We start from the raw sequence: 23,500 nt of genomic DNA, 5'->3' as shown, positions 1-23,500 counted from the left end.
AGTTTAAAGTGGTTTAACCCACTTTTACCCCTGGACTACCTCAACTGTTTTGGCAGAGAGACGTGAATTAATTTCCCAGAACAGCAGAAATTACTGCATTTACTTCACACACACATTTTGTGTGCACATGTGCATCTGGGTTTTTTGTTGTTCAGGGAGCCATATCTCCCACCAAATTGCTGCTATTGAGTATGAACCAGGAAACTACAGAAGCAAAAGACTGGGTTTGGAAAAACGTTGTAGCTGATTCTCTCCTCTATTCTGTGATCATGAATACATAGAAAATATGCTCAGGTAAAGAATAGCTTTTTTCCCACAGGGTAAATGTTAAATCCTCTCTAGAGATTCAGTGATAGTAAAGACAATCAAGCACTAGCAGGGGCTTTTATGCTTGCAAGCATCTGGCACCATTGCTTCACCTCAATCCTCACACTCCTACAAGGGCAACTTTCAATTACAGATGTGTTATAGCAGCTGCTGGTGACAGACTCAGGGAAGGATTGAAGATGTCTCTTGAGCTCAAACACTGCGCCTGACGTGCAGAGGTGTATTAATAGAGCTACTCACTAGGTATATGACTGCAATGTACTTAGTCTCTAACAGCTAGTAAATTGTTGAAGGAAGGGGAAGTGCTATGAGAATTCATACAACCCATTGAATACTTCTTTCCCAGACAACTTTTTATTCTAATTATTGTACCTTACTGTCCCTAGGAAGAATTAACTTAGTAATACACAGTAATAACTTTGAAGCTAGAAATACCTATCATGGACTTTCACTTCAAGATTTTAGCTGTATTTACAGCTAACAGTATATACTGTAGTACTTAAATAAATGTCTTGGATAGTCTAGACTTGAGCACGGAGCCACCTGACAATAAACACCTCCCGCTGCAGGTCTGAGCCCAACGGAGTTGCCATTTGATTGCCTGGAGAAGACCAGCCGAATGCTCAGCTCAACCTACAACACAGAAAAAGCCATAGTGAAAACATGGCGCCACCTTGCCGAGAGCTTTGGACTGAAAAGAGATGAGATCGGTGGTATGACAGACGGCATGCAGCTCTTTGATCGCATCAGCACAGCAGGTTACAGCATCCCAGAACTGCTAACCAAACTGGTGCAAATAGAGCGGTTGGATGCTGTTGAATCCTTGTGTGCAGATATTCTGGAGTGGGCACAAGCAATGCCTGCTCCTGAGCCAGCAGGGACATCCTGACATGCCTGCCTGGGAGCCGCGCTTCCACATCACCCTCAAGAAGCATGATTCCGGTGAGCACCACATCAAAGACTTTGGACAAGAGACCACTGATGTTTATTCTACATGATCGTTCCAGATAACCAATGGGAAGTGTTCCGTTTGACTTCTAAAAGAAGTGAAGTTACACACCTACTGAAACAAAAGCAGAAATCTCCCAAGAAGCTTGGTATGAAACATGTCAATAAACAGAATGATCATGTTAAACAGTTACTGATAAGTGGACACACAAACACCCATTTTGCAGTCTGTGTATAAGTGCATATAACCCTGCTGATACCCTTCCTGCCTGGCCTTCAAGAGAGGCGTTGAATTGCTCTCTGAAAATATTCCGGTCTCTTAGGACTTTATTCAACAGTTTCATAGTTACAGACAGAAGCAGTACCACAGCTAATGTAATTAATACACATAAGGCACGTACATTTCTATTGGCTCTAACACATTCAATATGTAACCAGTTTAGTTTTCTACACTTACTATGGGTTTGTTGAATGTAGAAGTATGTGCATAGGTGCGTACACACAGTCCTCAGATTAATTTGCTATATGAAAAAAGAGTCTAACATAATTTACAGATTGAAGTGCTTCAAAATGCTGTACATAACGCACATAAATGCATACTTGGTCCATAGTGACATTTCAGAAACCGTAAATTCAATTTGCTGACTTGCTGAGGACAAGCCGGTTACTGGGCAGTAAAAGCTGGAAGTCACTCCTTGTAAGCTGAGAGCAACAAGTTCTCTTCTTCCTTGCCATTATGAAAAAAAGAAGCAACCAAACCAGCTTATCCACTACCGTGAAACCTATATTTTTCCAGTGAATTATATTTCAAGCAGAGGAATTCAGACAACAGCAGTGCACGTTTGACACTAGGAACAAGAAGAGTAGATTTCTCTAGGGACACCTGAAATGCAGAGGTGTTTTTTCAAACTCTATGCTCTTGTAAGCGTAGACCATGAGCACAGAATCCACAGGTAAAAACCAGCTCCTCAGGAAGGCAAAGCATTATTGTGAGTTTGTGTACAGAAAAAGTTGACCTATTTCTTTCGTTTTAACTAATCTCTGATTTTCACCACTGAAAGTTCTCTAAAACTTCTTCAGACCACAAATCAGTAGCTGTTACCAAACCTATTTGCTTAATTTATAGCTAAAATGAGTGATGACGCATTTCAACAAGTGCAACCACTAAATTAAGTCATGTCAGTTACAGAGCAATATTTTAAGACTCCAAGATTCATGACTGAATGAAATGCTATAAAAAATATTAACTATTACCCTGAGGTGAACAACCAGTATTCCATCAGTTAGTAACTAGATTTTGTCTATGATAGTATCGTTATTTTGCAGAACATTTAGTATCACCCTTTAACGTCTATATTTAATATCTTCTTAGCACTTGATTCATATAGCAGAGGAAGTACATACTGCAACATAAAACCTATCCCTCTCATTATTCCTCTTTCACCATTGCTTTTGTATCATAACACACTCTTCATTAATTTGCATATGCCAATTTTGATGAGAATTTTGACTTTTAATGAAGCAGCAAGATGCATTTATTTAAACATTTTAGTAGCCATTTGGTGTTTAATTTATGGGTCAAATTCTTGATGTCTTGAAATCAATGACAAAGTCATATAGATTTCAACGGGCTTCTGTGAGATTCCTAGATCAGCTGACAACTCAACAATCTTCAACAAGATTTTCAAGGCCCTGAATTTGCAGTCGAATACTATTGCTATTAGAAAAACAAAAGGGAAACAACCACCACCACCACCCAAATTGTAAAGATTCTGTTTTTCTTGTGCCAGTGTGTAACTACTGTGTTATTCAGTGGACTGCCTCCTATATTTCTTGTGTCATTTATTAATACACTTCATTTATTCGTTCAGAAGAAGCTACAGGAATCCCCTTTTTAATGTTTATTAGGCCACGAAAAGTTAGGGTCTTGAAACCAATGGTGCCAATGTGAACACAGACTATTTAACATTATTTTATTCAGTATACAGTATTTTTATTGTTACACAAAAGATGTACAGGAATGAAAAATTTTCCTGTAGATCTTGCCAAAGATCACTTTCTAATAATTTTGTTTAATGCTGTATATATAACTTATTATATTGTAAAGTATGAACATAAAATATGCTAATAAAAGAAAGAGGTTGAACATAGTTGCATTAGCCATTTCTTTGATTATATCATATATTGCCTTATAACTCTGTAATTGAATGAGTTTGCCAAGAGCTAGTAGGCACATTCCTGTGGTATGGGAGTGCCTAGGTAACATACATGAAAGAATCTTTGCATTCCTGCAGGATACTGCTTCTCTGCATCATGCTTTGGAATCTTTTGAAGCAGAAACAATTTTGCCAATGTAGTTTTGGTTAAAAATTTGACCTTGTATGTATTATGAAAACACCAAACTCCCTGCAACTCCATGAAGAAACTGTAAGTTATTCTATATGTACTGAGAGCTGGTACAGACTGTGAGACTGGTGAGTAATTTCACAGTAGCAATACTCTCTCATAAATGCGTTTTCATTTTGCATTCCGAAATTAGCAGTACTGCACCACATTATCAGAGATCATAACTGGAAGCTTTCACTGCATGACAGGATAATTATGTTCATCCAATCTCAGGCTGCACCGGTGAGACCGCCAGCAAAACTGCTAGCTGCTACAGAAAACAGAGCGCCAAGCTGCATTTCTCGCAGGCCCTTGTGGCTAAGCTAAGACTTGCACAGTATTTCATAGAGATCAAACACTTTCTAAATGGATGAAACACTGCCCTACTTTAAAAACAGTTTGGGATTTTGTTTATTCAGCTTCATTTGTTGGTTTCAGCATGATGAATGCATTCTTGTTCCGTTAAGGGAACAAGAACGTTAACATTAAAGGAGAGAAAGGCTCCAGAAACCTCAACAGAAGCTTTGAGCTTCACAAATGGTTGGGAGGAACTGATGTTCTGAGTTTCACTTTATTGTCTTTTTACTTCCTGCACTCTATGTGCAGAAGTTAATATATCATGAGCACACTCCAGCAGACATTGCTGCATCTAAGCACATCACTGCCCAAAAGGCTTGAGCATTCTCTGCTTTAATGTGCTTACAGACAGCCACCCAAAGGAGAAACTTCAGCTTCTTAGATTTAACTTGACAAAGCACAAACTCAGATCCACATAAAATACCCATTTCCTTCAACTGTGCAAAATAAAAACACAAAACACAGGAACATAAGAAACCAAACCACCCGAGAGCTTCTGTGAGGATGTCACCCTTGTTCCAATTCTTGCTTCTTTTTGGGTTTATTACTTTTAAGTTTTTTATTCATGTGCAGTGCTTCCAGCACACTGGGATGTACCTGCTGGGAGATTCATCTTGCTCTAAAGTGGACATCTAAAGTAATCAGGATAGGCTGCATCCTCAAACTACAGGCTATAGTGTCTCGAGACCACGCCTGGAGTGACAAGCTTTGATGTATACAGTTATTCTACAGATGTCAAATGTTGGATGAGTTTAGTCTTACCAAGTAACCAATCAAGTTCAGGTGTGTGACTATTTCAGCCCTGAAACAGCTGCAGTAGGAAGCGCAGAATGAAGATGAACCTGAACCCATTACAAATGATGTTAACTGGTGCTCTGTTTTGAGGAATTATTGGATCAGATGAATGCTTACGGTGTACTGAAGGTTAATGTCTCTGGAATTGTGTAATAATGTTCTTAGTATTTACAGCAAATTTGGCCTATGTGGGGTTGAAGTTATGACTGACTGCTGTCCTAGGTACGGTAAGTAGTCTTCAACAAGAACTTAAACAGAACTTTCTGAAGCATTTCTGAAGAATTTTCATGTAAGAACATTAAAGATTTCAACTTGTTGCAGCGACCTTACCTCAATAGAAGCACCTTTTTTACCACACAATCTTAAAACAAACTCACTTCAACAATCCAAACCCGGAGGAAATCACGACCACCATTGTTTCAAAGTGGCTCTTTTCCTCTCCGTCTCCTTTAGAGAAAATATCAACCCTGCTTTTGCTGTGGAGAGACCACTTTGTATTTTTGATTTTAGAAAAGATATTTTTCGTCTCCTGGCAGGACTTCTTTAGGAAAGAATTGGTCGCTATTTTGGTCTGAGCTTTTTAAGCTAACACTGAAAAAACAGACTCAGCAGGGAAATAAATCACAGAATCATAGAATAGTTTGTGTTGGAAGGGACCTTTAAAAATCATCTAGTCCAAACCCCCTGCAATGAGCCTGGACATCTTCAACTAGATCAAGTTGCTCAGAACCACATCCAACCTGGCCTTGAATATCTCCAGGGATGGAGCATCTAACACCTCTCTGGGCCATTTGTTGCTGTGTATCACCACTCTCATTGCAAAAATTTTCTTCCTTATATCCAGTTTAAACCTCCCCTCTTTTAGTTTAAAACCATTACCCTTGTCCTGTTGCAACAGGCCCTGCTAATAGTCTCTCCCCATCTTTCTTAGAGGGCCCTTTGAAGTACTGAAAGGCCACAGTAAGAAGACTGGGAAATCTTCTCTTTTCCAGACTGAACAACTCCAATTCTCTGGAAAAAATCAGTTACAGTACAATATCATATTCCTTTAAAAGGAAGGCTGCCTTTTCACAGCAGAGTGGAAAGGCCACTGTTTTACTGGTTCTAACTGCCACGAACTGTCTCAAGCTTTTCCCCTGGGCAGGTTAAAAGCCTGTGCCTTCCTTCAGAGCAAAGAATCATGCCAGCAGCAAGAGCAGCTTCAAGAATGCAAGGTGGAAAAGGCTGGGAGGCAAAATGAGAAAGAAGAGACTCTGCAGCACAACAAGGAAAGGGAGACCACTGGTAAAGGCAGGAGCAGGTACAGGACAAAGCCTCAGATAGTTGTGATTGATTCAGATAGTCTTTTTGTCAATTCTCCAGGACACAGGGGAGGACCAAGGAAAAGCTAGGAGGATTGTCCAGGTTAATAAATGGTTAAAAGGGTGGTGTCATAGTCAGGGGTTTGGGTGTCTTGAACATAGGACTGAAGTTAGTAGGCCAGGTCTACTGGGGGCTGGTGGAGCTGCTCTGGTAAAGAAGGGGAAGAGCAGTTTTGGTAGGAGGCTTGCCAGACTGGTCAAGGAGGCTTTAAACTAGATGTGTTGGGGGAGAGGGGCATCATTCCATCCCAACACACCCAGTCAGTTGCCAGCACCTATAATAAATGCTCGGAACAATGTAGATATATTCCAGCTGCTCCAGCCAACGAGCTGGCTTCAATTGGAGCTCGGCTCAGATGCCTCTATACAAACGCCCGCAGCATGGGGAACAAACAAGAGGAATTAGAGATGTGTGCACAACTACGGGGGTATGATATAATAGGCATCACAGAAACATGGTGGGATGGCTCCTATGACTGGAGTGTTGGAATGGAAGGTTACAGGCTCTTTAGAAAGGACAGGCCTGGCAGGCGGGGAGGGGGAGTTGCCCTTTATGTTAGGGATAGGCTGGAGAGTATGGAACTCTGTCTGGGGACAGGTGAGCAGTTTACAGAGAGTTTGTGGGTCAGGGTTAAAGGGAAAACAGCCGTGGGAGACATTACTGTGGGGATCTGTTACAGGCCGCCTGATCAAGGAGAACCTGCGGATGAAGCACTCTACAGACAGATAGGAAAAGCCTCACGCTCGCAGGCCCTTGTTCTCATGGGGGATTTCAACCACCCTGACATCCGTTGGAACGATGGCACTGCACGGCACAAGCAATCCAGGAGGTTCCTCGATTGTGTGGAAGACAACTTCCTTCTGCAAGTAATAGAGGAGCCGACAAGGAGAGGTGCCATGCTTGACCTCGTGCTCACCAACAGGGAAGGGCTCGTTGAGAATGTGGTACTCCAGGGCAGCCTTGGATGCAGCGATCACGAGATGGTCGAATTTGAGATCCCCAGGACAGTGAGAAGAGCGTGTAGCAAGCTCACTGCCCTGGACTTCAGAAGAGCAGACTTTGGCCTCTTTGGGAGCCTGCTTAGTAAGGTTCCATGGGATATAGCCCTGGAGGGCAGGGGGGCCCAAAACTGTTGGTTGATACTCAAAGATCACCTGCTACAAGCTCAGGAGTGCTGCATCCCAACTAGAAGGAAGTGCATCAGGAGGGCCAGGAGACCTCCTTGGATGGATAAGGAGCTGCTGAGGAAAATTCAAAGGAAAAAAGAGGCTTATAAAAAATGGAAGCAAGGACAGGCGGCCTGGGTAGAGTACAGGGATGTTGTCCGGGAAGCTAGGGACCAGGTTAGGAAGGCTAAGGCCCAGTTAGAATTAAACCTAGCCAGGGATGTTAAGGATAACAGGAAGGGATTCTACAGGTACGTAGCAAACAAAAAACAGACTAGGGACAAAACAGGCCCCCTGAGGAAGCTTTCGGGAGAACTGGCTACACAGGATTTGGAGAAGGCTGAGGTTCTGAATGACTTCTTCGCCTCGGTCTTCACTGGCAAAGGCTCTGACTGCAACACCCAGTTCTTAGAAAGTAGATGCAGGGACTGTGAGAATGAAGACCTTGGGCCCACTGTAGGAGAGGATCTGGTTCAAGACCATCTTAAAAACCTGAACACGCACAAGTCCGTGGGACCTGATGAAATCCATCCACGGGTCCTGAAGGAGCTGGCGAATGAAGTTGCTAAGCCACTGGCCATCGTATTTGAAAAATCATGGCAGTCAGGTGAAGTTCCGGACGACTGGAAAAAGGGAAATATAACCCCCATTTTCAAGAAGGGGAAAATGGAAGACCCGGGGAATTACAGACCAGTCAGTCTCACCTCTGTGCCTGGTAAAATCTTGGAGCAGATTCTCCTGGAAGGCATGCTAAGGTACATGAAAAACAACAAGGTGCTTGGTGACAGCCAGCATGGCTTCACTAAGGGGAAATCCTGCCTGACCAATTTGGTGGCCTTCTATGATGGGGCTACAGAATTGATGGAGAAGGGTAAACCAGTTGATGTCATCTACCTGGACTTGTGCAAAGCGTTTGACACTGTCCCACATGACATCCTTCTCTCTAAATTGGAGAGATATCAATTTGATGGATGGACCACTCGGTGGATAAAGAACTGGCTGGATGGCCGCACACAAAGAGTTGTGGTCAATGGCTCGATGACCGGCTGGAGACCAGTAACGAGTGGTGTCCCTCAGGGATAGGTGTTGGGACCGGTCTTTTTCAACATCTTCGTCGCTGACATGGACAGTGGGATGGAGTGTGCCCTCAGCAAGTTTGCCGATGGCACCAAGCTGTGTGGTTCGGTTGATACGCTGGAGGGAAGGGATGCCATCCAGAGGGACCTTGACACGCTTGTGAAGTGGGCTGATGCCAACCTTATGAAGTTCAACCACAACAAGTGCAAGGTCCTACACCTGGGTCGGAGCAATCCCAGGCAAGCTACAGGTTGGGCAGAGAAGAGATTCAGAGCGGCCCTGCAGAGAAGGACTTGGGGGTGCTGGTCAATGAGAAAATGAACATGAGCTGGCTTCAGTGTGCACTCGCAGCCCAGAAAGCCAACCGTATCCTGGGCTGCATCAAAAGGAGTGTGACCAGCAGGTCGAAGGAGGTGATCCTGCCCCTCTACTCTGCTCTTGTGAGACCTCACCTGGAGTATTGTGTGCAGTTCTGGTGTCCTCAACATAAAAAGGACATGGAACTGCTGGAACAAGTCCAGAGGAGGGCCACGAGGATGATCAGGGGACTGGAGCACCTCCCGTATGAAGACAGGCTGAGGAAGTTGGGGCTGTTCAGCCTGGAGAAGAGAAGGCTGCGTGGAGACCTCATAGCAGCCTTCCAGTACCTGAAGGGGGCCTATAGGGATGCTGGGGAGGGACTCTTCGTCAGGGACTGTAGTGACAGGACAAGGGGTAATGGGTTAAAACTTAAACAGGGGAAGTTTAGATTGGATATAAGGAGGAAATTCTTTCCTGTTAGGGTGGTGAGACACTGGAATGGGTTGCCCAGGGAGGTTGTGAGTGCTCCATCCCTGGCAGCATTCAAGGCCAGGTTGGATGAAGCCTTGGGTGGGATGGTTTAGCGTGAGGTGTCCCTGCCCATGGCAGGGGGGTTGGAACTAGATGATCTTGAGGTCCTTTCCAACCCTAACTGTTCTATGATACAAAGATTAATGTTTCCGGGAGTCAGAGGAGACACACAGAAATCGCTGCAAAGAGGAAGTTATTAGAGTTGGAATTAAAATTAAGACCCAACCCCTAAGGAAATGAGCAGGTTAGGGAGAAAATTATCAACAAGACGTTTTATTTCCTTTTTGATGTGCATTTTTTTTTTCTTCTTAAAAGCTAATTATTCTTCTTTATACTCTGATAAAACCCAGCTTTCAAGTTGAAAAGACCCTTTAAGTCCTTGGAAATACTCACTTAAAATAAAAGACTTAAGAACTGCATACAAATCTCTGGTCAACTCATGGTTTTGCTGCAAGGACTTCTACAGCTTGTGCTGTGGACAATGCAAAAACAACATAAGTTTTTCTTTTGTTTTACATCAGCAGGCCTTACTAAAGAGAGTGTTTAGCTGCGCGTCTCTAGATAAACCTAGTCCCTACTCCATCACTAGCCTTTTGGGTGACTTTGAGGAAAGTTTCTCCCAGGCAAGACTAATACTTTCTACCCTGTGAGACCTTTCCCACCTAACCCCATCTTCCTAGCCTGACCAGTATTGTCCCAGTTTTTCCTTATAGAAACTTGCTGGACTTTCAGGCTCTCCTGATCTTAGTTTGCAGACAGGAACTGTCATCTACATAGTGTTTGACAACTGACGGTCCTGGTTTCATGACATTAATAAAGAGAAACAACAGAGGTAAGGTGGGCTGAAAAGGATGGGTGTCTGCTTTGCAGCATAAAGCAACAGCGGCAAACTGCCTCCATATTCTATAATATGGAATTACTAATGAACAAAAAGATAATATGCATAAATGCCCAGGAGTATGGGCTGGAGAATGAGCTGAAAAGGCTTGCCAGTTCAGTCAGTATCTTTCCAATGAACTCAGTCTCATACTGCCCTGCCTTGTTATAAGGAAGATGTAGTTATGAGAAAAAAACCTTACTGCTGCAGCTGAAAATCATGACCCAGAGCTAAAGCAATGATTCGTGTATGCAGCAGTCATTCTTCTGCAAGCAACCTCTATACTCCTCTGTGATAATGAAAAGCAAAGAGAGCTCATGCTCTTATTATGTATTGGATAGGCTTCCTAGTGCATATTCCAGTAAATATATTAATATAAACAGGGTAAGAATGCACTGCCTCGGTTTATATCTAGTTCTAGACACATAATATTGCATATATATTCTTTTTCACCCACATCCAAATAAGCTTTTCTGATTATTTATTGAGATATGAGTTATAATGCACAGCACTTGTTACCTCAGGTATTAATTTATCACTATCAACCACTACTTCAAGGACAGAAAAATGTTGATTTCTTTTTGCCAGTGTTCTGTGAAACTAGACTGTCTGAATACTTATGGAAGAACGGCAGGAAGCCTTTGCATGCTCTGCTGCAGAAGACGCCAGGGATTAGCCATTACACAGGTCATGCAGAGGCGTCTCATTTGTCCATCACTTTTTAACAAAAAACCAGAGAATTCTATTTTTTTTTCTTCTGTGCTTAAGGCTGCTTTAAAAACAAGCTTGTAATAGGATTCAAGTTAGTACTGCAAAGCAATTCAGGAATACACAGTGATACTCAAATTCAATGCGCCACATAGAAGTAAATGAAAAATCAGGAGGAGGTAACGCTGAAGACTGACGAGTAGAAAGACGACTGACACAGGAAGGAAGCTGAGTTAGGATTCTGTTCCTGGAATCTGGCCGTGGTGTGCAAGGTTGCTGTGAAAAAAAATTACAGTCACACTTCAGTGTGGAGGAGGACAGAGCAGGAGGACACCAAACTGCTGCATTGTGGGGAGGAAAGTGGAACAGAGCAAGTCTGTTTATTTGCATTCCTTATATAAATAGCTCCTGAATCTACATACCAGAACACTATTTCTTCTGAAGGACAAAACCAGTCTGGCAACACCAGTTACCTCCGACCTTCTTCAAAGGCATGCTACTTCTCCAAAAAGCTGATGTGTGGGTGGAATATTATGCTCCTGTTTGAAACTCTATCACATACTTTTTTCCTGTAAGATGGATAGATTATTTATTTTCTCCACAACTAACTGCAATGAGAATGCCATTTAATGGAGCTGAAGATGACCTTAAAGTAAATGTATTAAAAGCTGGGCTTTCATAGCTACTGTTGTTAGCAGTATAACGACCAATGTGTTTGTAGCCCTATGTTACGTACGTCTACCAGAGCAGTCACTTCCCATTAAGGAGCAGTGATCAGAGAAATGTGGTATTTTCTGGGAGATATTCCTTGGTACCAGTCTAAATATCCTTGAGTAATGGGCACGGAGAAGAACTGATTTTGGGGAAAAAAAATATATACATATATATATGGCTCCTTGGATCTCTTTTTCTCAGGTAATTCTCTCAGTGTGACTGAGAGTGACTGTGAATTCAGAGATCAGAATGCCTTGTGAGTTATGTCTTGTTAAAGTTTGACTCAGGACCATTCACTCAAAAAAAAAGGAGGTACGAATAAAAACAGTAAGCGGCTCTGTTCAAAGTTCTCTCTTCTAGTAGTGATCAGGTAGCCAAATATACAAGATGCTTGCTTTCAAAATTATGGGGAAAACAGAAGTCTAATAAACAGGAAAGTTCCTAACCATGGTCAGAAGATGGCATTAAAGCTTTCACCAGCCCCTAATGCTTACCGTTGATGATCAATAATGGTGGTGTTGACAGAGCACAATATAAGAGTCAGTATAGCACATGAAGATGCCTTTGTCCACAACAGCATTTCTTGGGGGGATGTCAAAGGTAGGATCACAACACTATACAGCACTATTACTTTTACAATAATTTTTGTTTTTAAAGTGCATGAGCATTATATCATTAACAGGAGCACAAGGGGTCACTGCTTTGCCATTGTAGTTCCTCTAACCATTTGGAAAGTAGAAGACTACCAGATTGCTTCATAGATCATATTTTCAGGCTTTCTGGACTATGTTTAAATACATTATCCTGAAGATAAATGCTTTCTACCAGACCATTAATCCCTGAAGCTGTATAAGTTTTAGGTGAAAAATTCAGTATATAATTAAAGGATCCAGTGTCATAACTCTGAATTATGAGCTTCTTTTAAATCTGGTCTGGTAAGTTAAATCATACATTTCAGACATTGATGCTGATCGTGAATAAAAGTTCATCAAAAATACGTTGCCTTCAGCATACTTTTACCTTCCAGGTTAATTTATCTGCTATAAGAAATATTTCCCCATAACATATTGAATTCAGTTATATAACATTAGAACGGTGCAAGCCATTCATGTTAAGGAGAACTGGAACCTAACTGTGAAATCCCACCTTAAGAGACAGACCTTCTTTGTGCTGGTGACACTCACAAACATGAAGAAACAGAGCAAAACTGTGCAGACTGGCTAATATTAACTTGCTTTATTTAAATCTGTCAAGCTTCTGCAAATACAACTGTACCAACATCCCCAAATACAATTGTCCACCCCGAACAATCTTTCTTACAGATCTTCCAAATCTAGATTTTGTAGATCAGGTCTGAAACATTGTCTTGCCCATTTATCAATAGGAAGCCTTTGATGAACAGTGAAGGGATGACAATTCTGCAATAGACACGTTTGTAACAAAAAAAAAAAAAGGAAATTAAATTACTTCTCTTCAGCTTTGGTAGCCTTTTCTGTGATGAAAACTACCCTAACACAAGCATATGCAATATTCTTGTTAACTTTCACAATGGTGACTCTCACAGCTGTTCCAAAGACAGCAACACAAAATCGTGGGTCAATTCTCTATCTTCCTTTAAAATGGCAGATTACGACTACCAGAAGCTTTCTTCATTTCATGCCAGTAATGGTATTAGATCACTACTGCAGACTGATACACAAGCAAGATTATAGCTAGTTTGAAGCTACATGTTCTGACTCATCAGGAAGTGTGAGGGTCCCTGTCTTTCTTTTAAAAAAACACAAAAGACAGGACAGGGAATTGCTTGAAGGAGTCCAGCGCAGAGCCACAAAGATGATTAAGGGAGTGGAACATCTCCCTTATGAGGAGAGGCTGAGGGAGCTGGGTCTCTTTAGCTTGGAGAAGAGGAGACTGAGGGGTGACCTCATCAATGTTTACAAATATGTAAAGGGTAGGTGTCAGGATGATGGAGCTAGGCTTTTTTCAGTGATATCCAGTGATAGGACAAGGGGCAATGGGTGTAAACTGGAGCATAGGAAGTTCCACGTTAACATCAGGAAGAACTTCTTTACTGTAAGAGTGACAGAGCACTGGAACAGGTTGCCCAGGGGGGTTGTGGAGTCTCCTACACTGGAGATATTCAAGGCTCGCCTGGACAAGTTCCTGTGTGATGTACTGTAGGTTACCCTGCTCTTGCAGGGGGGTTGGACTAGATGATCTTTTTAGGTCCCTTCCAACCCTTGGGATTCTGTGATTCTGTGAATGAAACCGATTTCCTCAGTTCCCCTTCCCCAGAGGCTGCGAAGGTGCCTCAGAAGAACAACAGGATGGGGATGCTTGGGCAAGGCCAGAACATGGATTAGTGTGGACAGTTGGGGTGGACTGGCCCACAGGACTGATGTTGAAGACAGTGCAACCAGCAGGTGTGTACAAAATTTGATATACCAAATGTTTAGAACCAGAAACACAGAAATAACTGTGATTTTGGTATAGTATTTATCATAGCACATATTTCAACTTCCTAATGACGAAGGCAAGCCAGATTATCTTCGTTTATAACACAGACATCATAAATTACTCTAGATAATCAATTTCAAATTGAACCAGAATGGATCTAAAATCTCCATTTCAGTTTATTTTTGATCATTTTAGTTTCATCTTTGGTAGACTGACATACTACATTCCTTGAAGTCTCTGATCCTGAAAACATATTGTAAGACATTTTCACTTGTATTTATAGTCTGCATGTACCATAAACCCATACATATTTAAAGATGCAATTCAACACAAACTGAAAATCTGATAGCAAATAAAATCAATTCCAAATTCATCGTTTTGCCTTTCTAGATATTAGGAGGCTTCAGAAATATTTCTGCCTTAACAGGGATTGATTAGTAATAAATTTTGGAAAAACCATGGCATGGTATATGTTCTTCAAATATCTTCACAGAACAATTTTATGACAGCGTACTAAGGAACTACTCTAAGTTGGCTGGATTCAAAAAAAATCACTTCTACCATCACAAGTATAGCCTTCATATGACTCTACTAGAATGTATTTGTGACTCTCATTTTTTGGCAAAGAATTACCCTGCATCAAAAACCACATGCACATTTTGGAACTTTACTAAAGCTTTTTTATTTATATAAGTATCTATTCTTCAAAAGACACTTCATATTCATAATTAATTTCTTTATTCCTGATACTTTTTGTTTACTGTTACACGAATGTTAAATCAAGTACTTCTATTTTTCTTTACAGCTCAGTTAAAATTTACTTGAGATCAAAATCATTTGTCTTATCCTTAGTTCATCAATCAATTTAATTGCATTAATATGTAACAGATTCAAAAATATTTTTTGCATTTTAACAGAAACATTCTAGATCATAAAAATTTGAACAGTGATTCATCTTGTCAGACTGTAAATCCCACTGAATAGAAAACACAAGGGACCCATCGTAAAAGCTACATCATGCTCTTTTACTGCATTACCTTTGCGATTATTAGATGAACACAAGTGTTAAATTGGTACCACAAAAATGGTTAGATTAACAAACCACAGTGATGAAGGCTGAAAGCCATAAGCACAATCAACATTCCTGTGAATGCAGGAAACCTAACAACTTTCTATAGCTTTTTTTTGATTATTTATTTTCTAGTATTTTTAATAACCAAGTGGATGGAGAAGCACATGAGGACTGGGAACACACTTCCTAAATAAGAGGGTTTTATCTCCAGCCAAGGGTATAAGCAAGCTTTTGCACTTCGGGTAAATCTGACAAAATTCTGAAATGCCTGATGAAGAAACCCTATTCCAAAACATAACCCACTGTCAGCAAAAGCTTTTAGCTATTATTAGTGTGATTTAAAAATCACTTAGAATTCATTTCCTGCCCAAAGAGTACGCACTGCTTGTTCTCTCTTCTGGACATACGTGGCGCCAAATGTAGTGTAGACTTCTTCCGTAGGAAAGCTTGTCAGAAACTCAAGTCACATTGCTAGAAAAATATCTGCATTTAGAATTCAACTTCAAAGACTCAGTTCAAAGAGTTCTGCTAAAAAATACAAAGGAAAACCAAGCAGGGCTGGGGTTGGGGGGGGGGGGAGGGGAAGTATGGAACTGAGAAGTGAACCACTCTGAAGTTTTCTACTGCCAGTCTTAGTGAAAAACATACAGCAGATCTTTAAATTTTAACCAGAACCTCAATTTTACAATTAAAGAGTTTCAGTAATTACAGTACAAATCAGAAATCGGAAGACTAAGTTGAATTTTTAAGTAGTATCCTATTTCCTACGTGCAAGAACTTCTGAACACTGAACTGCGGCAGACAAAAAGTATATTCATTACATGCAGAAAAGAAATGTGGGTACTATGAGGATTGTATTGCAAATTAATACAAAATATAGCAGAAATAATAAAGTATTTTACATTGGGGACTACTATTACCAGGCATTTGAAGGAATGTTTTTATTCACATTTGCAGAGATATTACAACCCAAAGTGACACTAGAAATTCTTACAAAGCAGGATAAAATACTGTTACATATACATATAAAAAATAAAAAAAAAAACACTATGACATTCTGAAATTAAACCAAAAATATTTCTCATTCAACACATCTAGTTATGTTAAATCATATTACAACTCTAATTATCTCAAAAGGTAATTTGATAAGATACTTGTTGGTTACTTATCAACCATAAAATAAATAAATGAATTTATAAAACTCTCTGAAGAGTCAAAGGAAACCAAGATCCATACCTGGAAGGAAAGGTTGGTATTTCTGATCTGCTGACTCAAGGGATCCAGTTCCTTAGGACACATGAATCATTCAGATCAGAAGCATTATTTTAATTTCTTTCAATGAAGAAAGCCATTTAACATGTAATTTTTCATTTTCCTTTTCATGGGTGAGGGAAATATTAATGAGATTCTACACAATACAGAGTAACTCATACAGTACTGAGGTTCTGCTTAATTAATTTACACAAAACAGTAAGAAAACCCCTCCAAATTTCAAGTAACATAGGCTGCTGGTAAAAGTTATACAGAACAAAAATTAGACTGAATGATAGTGCTAGTGACTTGTGCTTAAACTGGAGGTAAGAGAGTTACTCCTTGACAATCCCAAATTTAACAGAATTGAGTTGAGGTTTATACAGAGAAAAACATGATCTGGATTTGTAGTCCTGTGCAGTTCTTGGATCATTTGATGAAGAGTAAACATTTCAAACATCTTCTTATTACTTCTGCAAAAGATTTTACATACAATATTTGTCAATTTAAAATTGAGAGGTTTCATCTAAACATTAAAGATTCTACAGAAAATGGTATTTTTGATGAAGAAAAATGTGCATTACATCGGGAGTTTCATATAAGTGTTCTACATTGCGTATAATGTCTCTAAGCAGGAGGTTATAAATGCATGGTGAGAAAAATCTTGTCAAAAGTCACCAAAAAATATAATTTCACTTGAGTAAGTGAACATGTAGTACAATGAAAGCTCAAGGAAAGGCTATAACAGGGTTTCACACTCATGTGAAAAGTTTCTAAAAGCAACAAATTAAATTTTTTAATTTTACTTTTAGTACCTTTCCAATGCAATTTATAGACTCACAGAATGGTTTGGGCTGGAAGGGACCTTAAAAATCATCTAATTCCAACCCCACCTGCTAACAGAGAACATCCAGCATTGTCTATGGTGGAGCAAATAAACAGCAAAACAGAGATGAGTTTTTGAAAAAAGGAGAAAAATAAAAGTCCTTGAGTTTGCTGATGTAATAATAACTAACAGTAATAGTAATAAAGTAATATAGTAATAAAGAATTACTTTATTCTGGAGAGTTTTTGCAGTATCACACAGAGCTTTTCCAAAATCTGAGTATCTAGCTTAGAACTTCGAAGCAAAAGAGAGCAAGTTCGGAAGAAGGATTCATTACTGCAGGCTTCCAGGAAAGGCTGTACAGAATCTGTAAAAGAAAACAATTAAAATCTATATTACACAGCTCAGCGCAGGGAAAAGTAAAATAGCTGTTAGATACATTTAAAGGGCTTTAAGTGCTTCATGCTGTGCAACTATTAGAAGCACAAAATAATTCAGTTTATGCTTAGCATGTGATGCAAAACTCAGGTAAAACTAGGAACTGAAAAAAATGCAAGTTCCATAGAGTTCTGACATTTCCAAACCTTGTATTAAAACAAGGCCTTTTCCCTTGAGAACAAAGGAAAACAGGAAACAGAACAATTTTTAACTCAAATAAAAATTCTTATCTTGAACATGCTTACTCAATGCTCATTTATCATGGTTATTTCCTTTTGATCATGTGAGGGGAACATTAAGCTGTGCACAAAGTCAGAAGGAAATACTTTAAGCTGCTGCAAATCACATGGACAGGGACAGTACATGTAGAAGCTAATGTGATACTTGAGAGCCTTTCATTATCAAAATACTGTCATTGTACTCTTTTTCAAGACAGGCAAAATAACACTTGAGAGGTAAAAGTAAGAGCTGGATAAGAACACTCCAATACATTTAAATACCAACAAAACTCCCTTAAAATAGTGGATGAGTTTTTTAATCATGTTGAACATTTCCCTCTATCCTACCCCTCAAAATCAAATCACTTCTGGAAAAGGTTAAATCTGTTCCTTTATTATGTCATTCTTGGTTCCGATATTAATTTATAGTAAAAACAAAGAAAATAAGTAACAACTGATTCTTTTTGTTAAAATGAATGATCTTTTACATAACATAGGCATTTGCATTAGCAGAATACACTTAGAAAAACATGTTAATGTTTGTATGTTAAAAATATTTTTTTTATTTTGTATGTGTCATACTTAATAAGAAATTGCACCATGCAAATTACAGCACAAACCAACAAACACAGACATTAAAAAATTCTTTGTACATGTGCTGAATACTGGAATTTATAAATAGGGTGTCAAGGTGCTTTTATCAGTACAGAGAGGATGGACATATCTTTTGGGCAAAATTTTCCTTTTCCTTGGTGCAAGGACATACAGCTTACTAAATATAAGTAGTAGCCTTGGAGTGAATTCAAGGTTTTAATTTATTTCAGGATGCTTACTGATATGAAATGAAAAGAAATACCACAGAAAAGCTGTTCAGAATAGGGACCCAAAAAAAAAAAATCAACTTGGCAATTAAAGTGAGCTTGAGAGCCTAAACAACTGATTTTCAACAAGGACACAGTAATTCCTAGACCTTACTGTTAGGAAGAAGATCTTTCAAAACCTGTATTTTATGCTGCAGAAGGTATTTTTCAGAAATTATGATATCAAAAACTCAGGGCTACGTGTCAATAACAGCAAGCAGAAAATCCTTACATGGGTTCAGAGAGTGTGCTCCATTTAGTGTTACACAACTGACATACACTCAAGAATCGGTGCTCTTTATTGAGCCACTGCTCTCTGTAACAGAACTTTGAAGTATTAAGTACACACAGCAGTATCTTAAACCTGGAAAAATAACTAACCCAGAAGTCACTTCTAGTGTGATGGTATCATGCCCTAGTAAGTCTAACTTGTTAAAATCCATAAGAAGAGGTAACAGAAGCTATAAACAGAAATGGCAAATACGCAAAAGCGCAACGAATACGATCCTACTATCTTAACAGTACTTCATATCAAAGCACTTCCATCATTTAAGAGTGTTTGAGGTAAACACTTCTATACAGGTATCAAGAAGAGATAACCTTCCCTAAAGCAAGAAAAACCTAGAACTACAAATTATGTTATCATAACTTTATAGAAATTATACAGAACTACAACTTTGAGAAATTCTTCAATATCTTGCTAGGGCTCCTACAAATGACTGCCTATTTGCAAGAAACAGAAATGGTCCTATCTATTTGCACTGTACCACTAATGAAATCTGTTTTAACAACAAAAACTTGAGACAGTATCCCTTACTTACGAAAGGTGAGAAAAGTGTAAATAAATGTGTAAGAACACTGACATTCAAAAAGTAAATTGAAAAGAAAGGTTTTTCTTCTTTCCATTGCCTGTTAAAACAAATGGCTTTAGAAACCTCTCATTTTACATGACTTCTGAATAAGCTGAATTCTGATTCATGAGAGATCTGAAGGTAATGAGTCTGTTGGGATGAAGAGGGCGGTCCTACAATTTGTTCCTATAAAACTCCTTAAATAGTCATAAAATGCTTTCACAGTCCTTTTCTGCAGGGGTAAACAAATACCATTTCAGCTGACCTGGAGAGTTCTTTGTTGCCTTGCTCTTATTGGTTCCTTAAAAATATTTCTTTTAAAAACAATAATTAGAGAGATGCTGTAAGAATGTTTTGACTATGAAGTTTATGAACCAATGTAAAAGATATGCATTAATTTTAAGACAGGATTGTTTACTATAAAACAGAAGAACCAAAGCAGAAATAACTTTTAAAAGTTTGCAAAGTTCAATTATGTGTCCTGGTTTCAGTTATAATGCTTATTTTTCTTCCTAGTAGATGCTGCAGCGTTGTTTCAGCTTTAGTCTGGGAACAATGCTGATAACACACTGATGTTTTAGTTGTTTCTAAGTAATGCTTACTCCAACCAAAGGACTTTTCAGTTTCATGCTCTGCCAGTGAGGAGGGGCACAGGAAGCTGGGAGGAAGCAGAGACAGGACACCTGACTCAAAGTAGCCAAAGGGGTATTCCATACCACAGCACGTCATGCATAGTATAGAAACTGGGGGAGTTACCCGGAAGGCCCAGATCACTGCTCTGGTCAGGCTGGGTATAGGTTGGTGGGTGGGGAGCAACTGCATTATGCATCCCTTGGGTTTTCTGAGCTTTCATTTCTTCTCTTGTTTCCTATTATTATTATTGTTGTTATTGGTATTCTTTCTATTATCACTATATTTTACTTTATTTTAGTTATTAAACTGTTCTTATCTCAACCTATGGGGTTTACATTCTTTTGATTCTCATCTCAACCCATGGGGTTTACATTCTTTTGATTCTCCTCCCCATCCCGCCCCGAGGGGGAAAGGGGGAAGGGTGAGTGAACAGCTGCACGGCACTGAGTTACTGGCTGGGTTTAAAACATGACAATGTGAAAGCAAATTGATAAAGGCACACATTTAAAAGACACATGTTCTGTACACTGTCTATATATTCATTTCAGATAAGCTTTTGGAGAACATATTCTAAGTAATAAGAAAATGTACAAAATAAGCATATAATTTAAATGCATGTCTAGCTGATGAGCTAAAAGAATATAAACTTTACATTTTAAACACTTTGGTGCATTTTTAAATGTTCTAGATCTGCACAGATTTTGTTTTATTAACTATTTTAGAAAAACTAAATTGGAGTCCATCCTGACAGGACTTTGGCACAATTTAATCTGTAAAAGCCTTGCGGGTATCTTTAATAAAATTGCAGCATGTTGTAGCTGCATTAGCTTAACTTGATTGGGAGGCTGCAATGAACAATAAACAATTTATCAATGTTGACAGAATTCATCTGAAATTTACCCTCAAAGTAATCAGTCACTCACAGCACAAAATCTCACCAGCTATAGTCAACTGGAAAATTCTGTTTTATACCAGAAGCTAAACCCCTTGGAAAACGAAGACTGTCCAGAATGCCAACTCTAAGTTCACGATTACAATTTTGCGTCATTTCTAATTGCATGAGGATCTGCCAGGAGAATGGAGAACAGGTGACAGCAATGCAAGTGAGTCACACAGCACTGTCTGCTAGCATGGAAAAGTTAACTAACAACTATGCATCACAGCAGAAACACTTAAAAGGAAACGGTAATATCACATGTTGCTAATAACCAGCTGTCTACAATACAGTCCCTGTATGACTTGAACCATTTGCTGAATTTAACTTTTTTTCCTACAATCAATAGCCAGGATGATCAAGCGCCAGTGATTAAAGCACTGTGGAGATAGGGTGACATTCCATTCAGCATAGGGCACTTCAAATGCAGATGTTTACATGGGTGACCCTGAATTAAGGGAGCCCAAGTGGCAGTTTCAGCTGGTCACCCAGTATGTGTTGACCTCAGTATGATCTGAATTACTCTTAAGTTTCCTACAGTATGCAAGATATTAATGCAGACACTAGACAGGATGTACGGGAGACCAATATTCTCAAATGGCAGCTAAAGGTTAGACTCACAAAGAAAAAAATGAAAAAAAAAAAAAAAAAGAAAAACAAAATCACAGGAATACTTATGTAACAAGACATGCTTGGAATGAAAAGAAGCCTACAAGGAGGGACCTCTGACTTGGAGGTCAGAAACTATCTTTATGATAAGAAGGATAGTACAAAAAGTCAATGAAGACCTCAGTAAGAAACAAAAAGTTCTCCCAGCCATAAAAAAAGGTAGCAAGGTCATCTCACTAACCAGATCCACTAGAGATAAGCCGCAGGTGCAGCACACCAATGTTTGAGATATGGTGTGCTAGCAAGGTCCTTTGGTCTACTGTCTCAGGGGAAGCAAGGGATGGAGAACCATGTGCCAGCAAAGACACAAGGGTTACTGATGTGTTAGAAACTACACACTAATAGAAATGCCTAGGAACGGTTATGTAGGAGTTATGGCTTCCCCTGCAAAAAGGTGGTGGGATCAATAGCTCAACTGAAGTGCACCTACACCAGCGCATGCAGCATATGCAATAAATAGGAGGAGCTGGAAGCCATTGTGCAGCAGGAAAATTACGAAATAGCTGCCATGATGCAAATACGGTGGGATGACTCCCACAAGCGGAGTGCTGCAATGGGTGGTTATAAACTCTCCAGAAGAGACAGGCAAAGAAGCATAGGCCATGGGGTAGCCCTCTGTGTTAGGGCTACCTAATACAGAGGGCTAGAGCTTGATGATGGTGACAGTGGGGTTGAGTAGTTTATGGCTAAGAATCAGGGGGAAGGACAAGACAGACATTATGGTGAGAGTCTGTTACAGACCACCCAACCATGATGAAGAGGCAGAGGAAATATTCTATAAGCAGCTGGGAGAAGTCTCACTGTCACTAACCCTTGCTCTCATGGGGGATTTCCACTTACCAGATGTCTCCTGGAAATACAATACAGCAAACTCTCGAGGAGGTTCCTACAGTGTGTGGAAGAAAACCTGCTGACACAGCTGGTGAGGGAGCCAACTACAGGAGGTGTCCCACTGGACCTGTTGTTTGTGAACAAAGAAGGACTTGTGGGTGATGTGATGGCTGGAAGCTGTCTTGGGCGTAGAGAACACAAAATGATGGTTTTCAGTTCTTGGAGAAGTAAGGAGAGGGTCAGCAGAACTGCTGCCTTAGGCTTTCAGGGTCAGACTCTGGCCTTGTTGACAGAGTCACAGTGGAGGCAGTCCTGAAGGGCAGAGGAGTCCAGGATGGCTGGACATTCTTCAAGAAGGAAATCTCAAAGGCACAGGAGCAGGCTGTCACTGTCCCCATGGGCAGAAAGATGAGCCAGTGGGGAAGACTGGCCTGGCTGAACAGAGAGCTTTGGCTGGAACTCAGGAAAAAAAAGAAGGGAGTTTATGACCTTTATAAGAAGGTGCAGGCCACTCAGGAGGACTACAAGGATGTCATGAGGTTATGCAGGGAGAAAATCACAAGGGACAAAACCCAACCAGAACTTTGAATCAGTTTGCTGCCATAAAAAATAGTAGAAAATGTTTCTATAAATACATTAGCAACAAAAACAGGGCTAAGGAAAATATTAATCCTTTATTGGATGTGGGAGGAAACATAGTGACAAAGGCTAAGGAAAAGGCTGATGTACTTAATGCCCATTTTGTCTCAGTCTTTAATAGTCAGACCAGTTCTTCTCAGGGTACCCAGCCTCCTGAGCTGGAAGACAGGGAGCAGAATGAAGTCCCCATAATCCAAGGGAAAATAGTCAGTGACTGCTACACCACTTAGACAAACACAATTATCTGGGGCCAGGGATCCACCCAAGGGTACTG

The 23,500-nt window shown here is 39.9% G+C and overlaps 2 protein-coding genes across 12 annotated transcripts in view; one reads left to right on the top strand and one right to left on the bottom strand.

Moving 5' to 3' along the window:
* EDAR (ectodysplasin A receptor) overlaps positions 1–3,421 on the top strand; it is a 77,413-nt gene extending 73,992 nt beyond the window's left edge. For all 5 annotated transcript variants that reach the window (XM_065677830.1, XM_065677831.1, XM_065677829.1 and 2 more), the window contains one exon: positions 897–3,421. In XM_065677830.1, coding sequence (XP_065533902.1) covers positions 897–1,216 — 320 coding nt within the window. In that variant the 3' untranslated portion in view covers positions 1,217–3,421. The remainder of the gene's footprint in view (positions 1–896) is intronic.
* Positions 3,422–14,661: 11,240 nt separating this feature from the next.
* CCDC138 (coiled-coil domain containing 138) overlaps positions 14,662–23,500 on the bottom strand; it is a 37,748-nt gene continuing 28,909 nt past the window's right edge. For all 7 annotated transcript variants that reach the window (XM_065677821.1, XM_065677822.1, XM_065677823.1 and 4 more), the window contains 2 exons: positions 17,382–17,520; positions 14,662–16,800 (listed from right to left, as the gene is read on the bottom strand). In XM_065677821.1, the coding sequence (XP_065533893.1) occupies positions 16,629–16,800; positions 17,382–17,520 (311 nt within the window). In that variant the 3' untranslated portion in view covers positions 14,662–16,628. The remainder of the gene's footprint in view (positions 16,801–17,381; positions 17,521–23,500) is intronic.

This window comes from Lathamus discolor, chromosome 4 (assembly GCF_037157495.1).
Source record: "Lathamus discolor isolate bLatDis1 chromosome 4, bLatDis1.hap1, whole genome shotgun sequence".
Taxonomy (NCBI): domain Eukaryota; kingdom Metazoa; phylum Chordata; class Aves; order Psittaciformes; family Psittacidae; genus Lathamus; species Lathamus discolor.
Note: the sequence above shows the minus strand (reverse complement) of the source record. Positions and strands in the feature narration are given on the sequence as shown.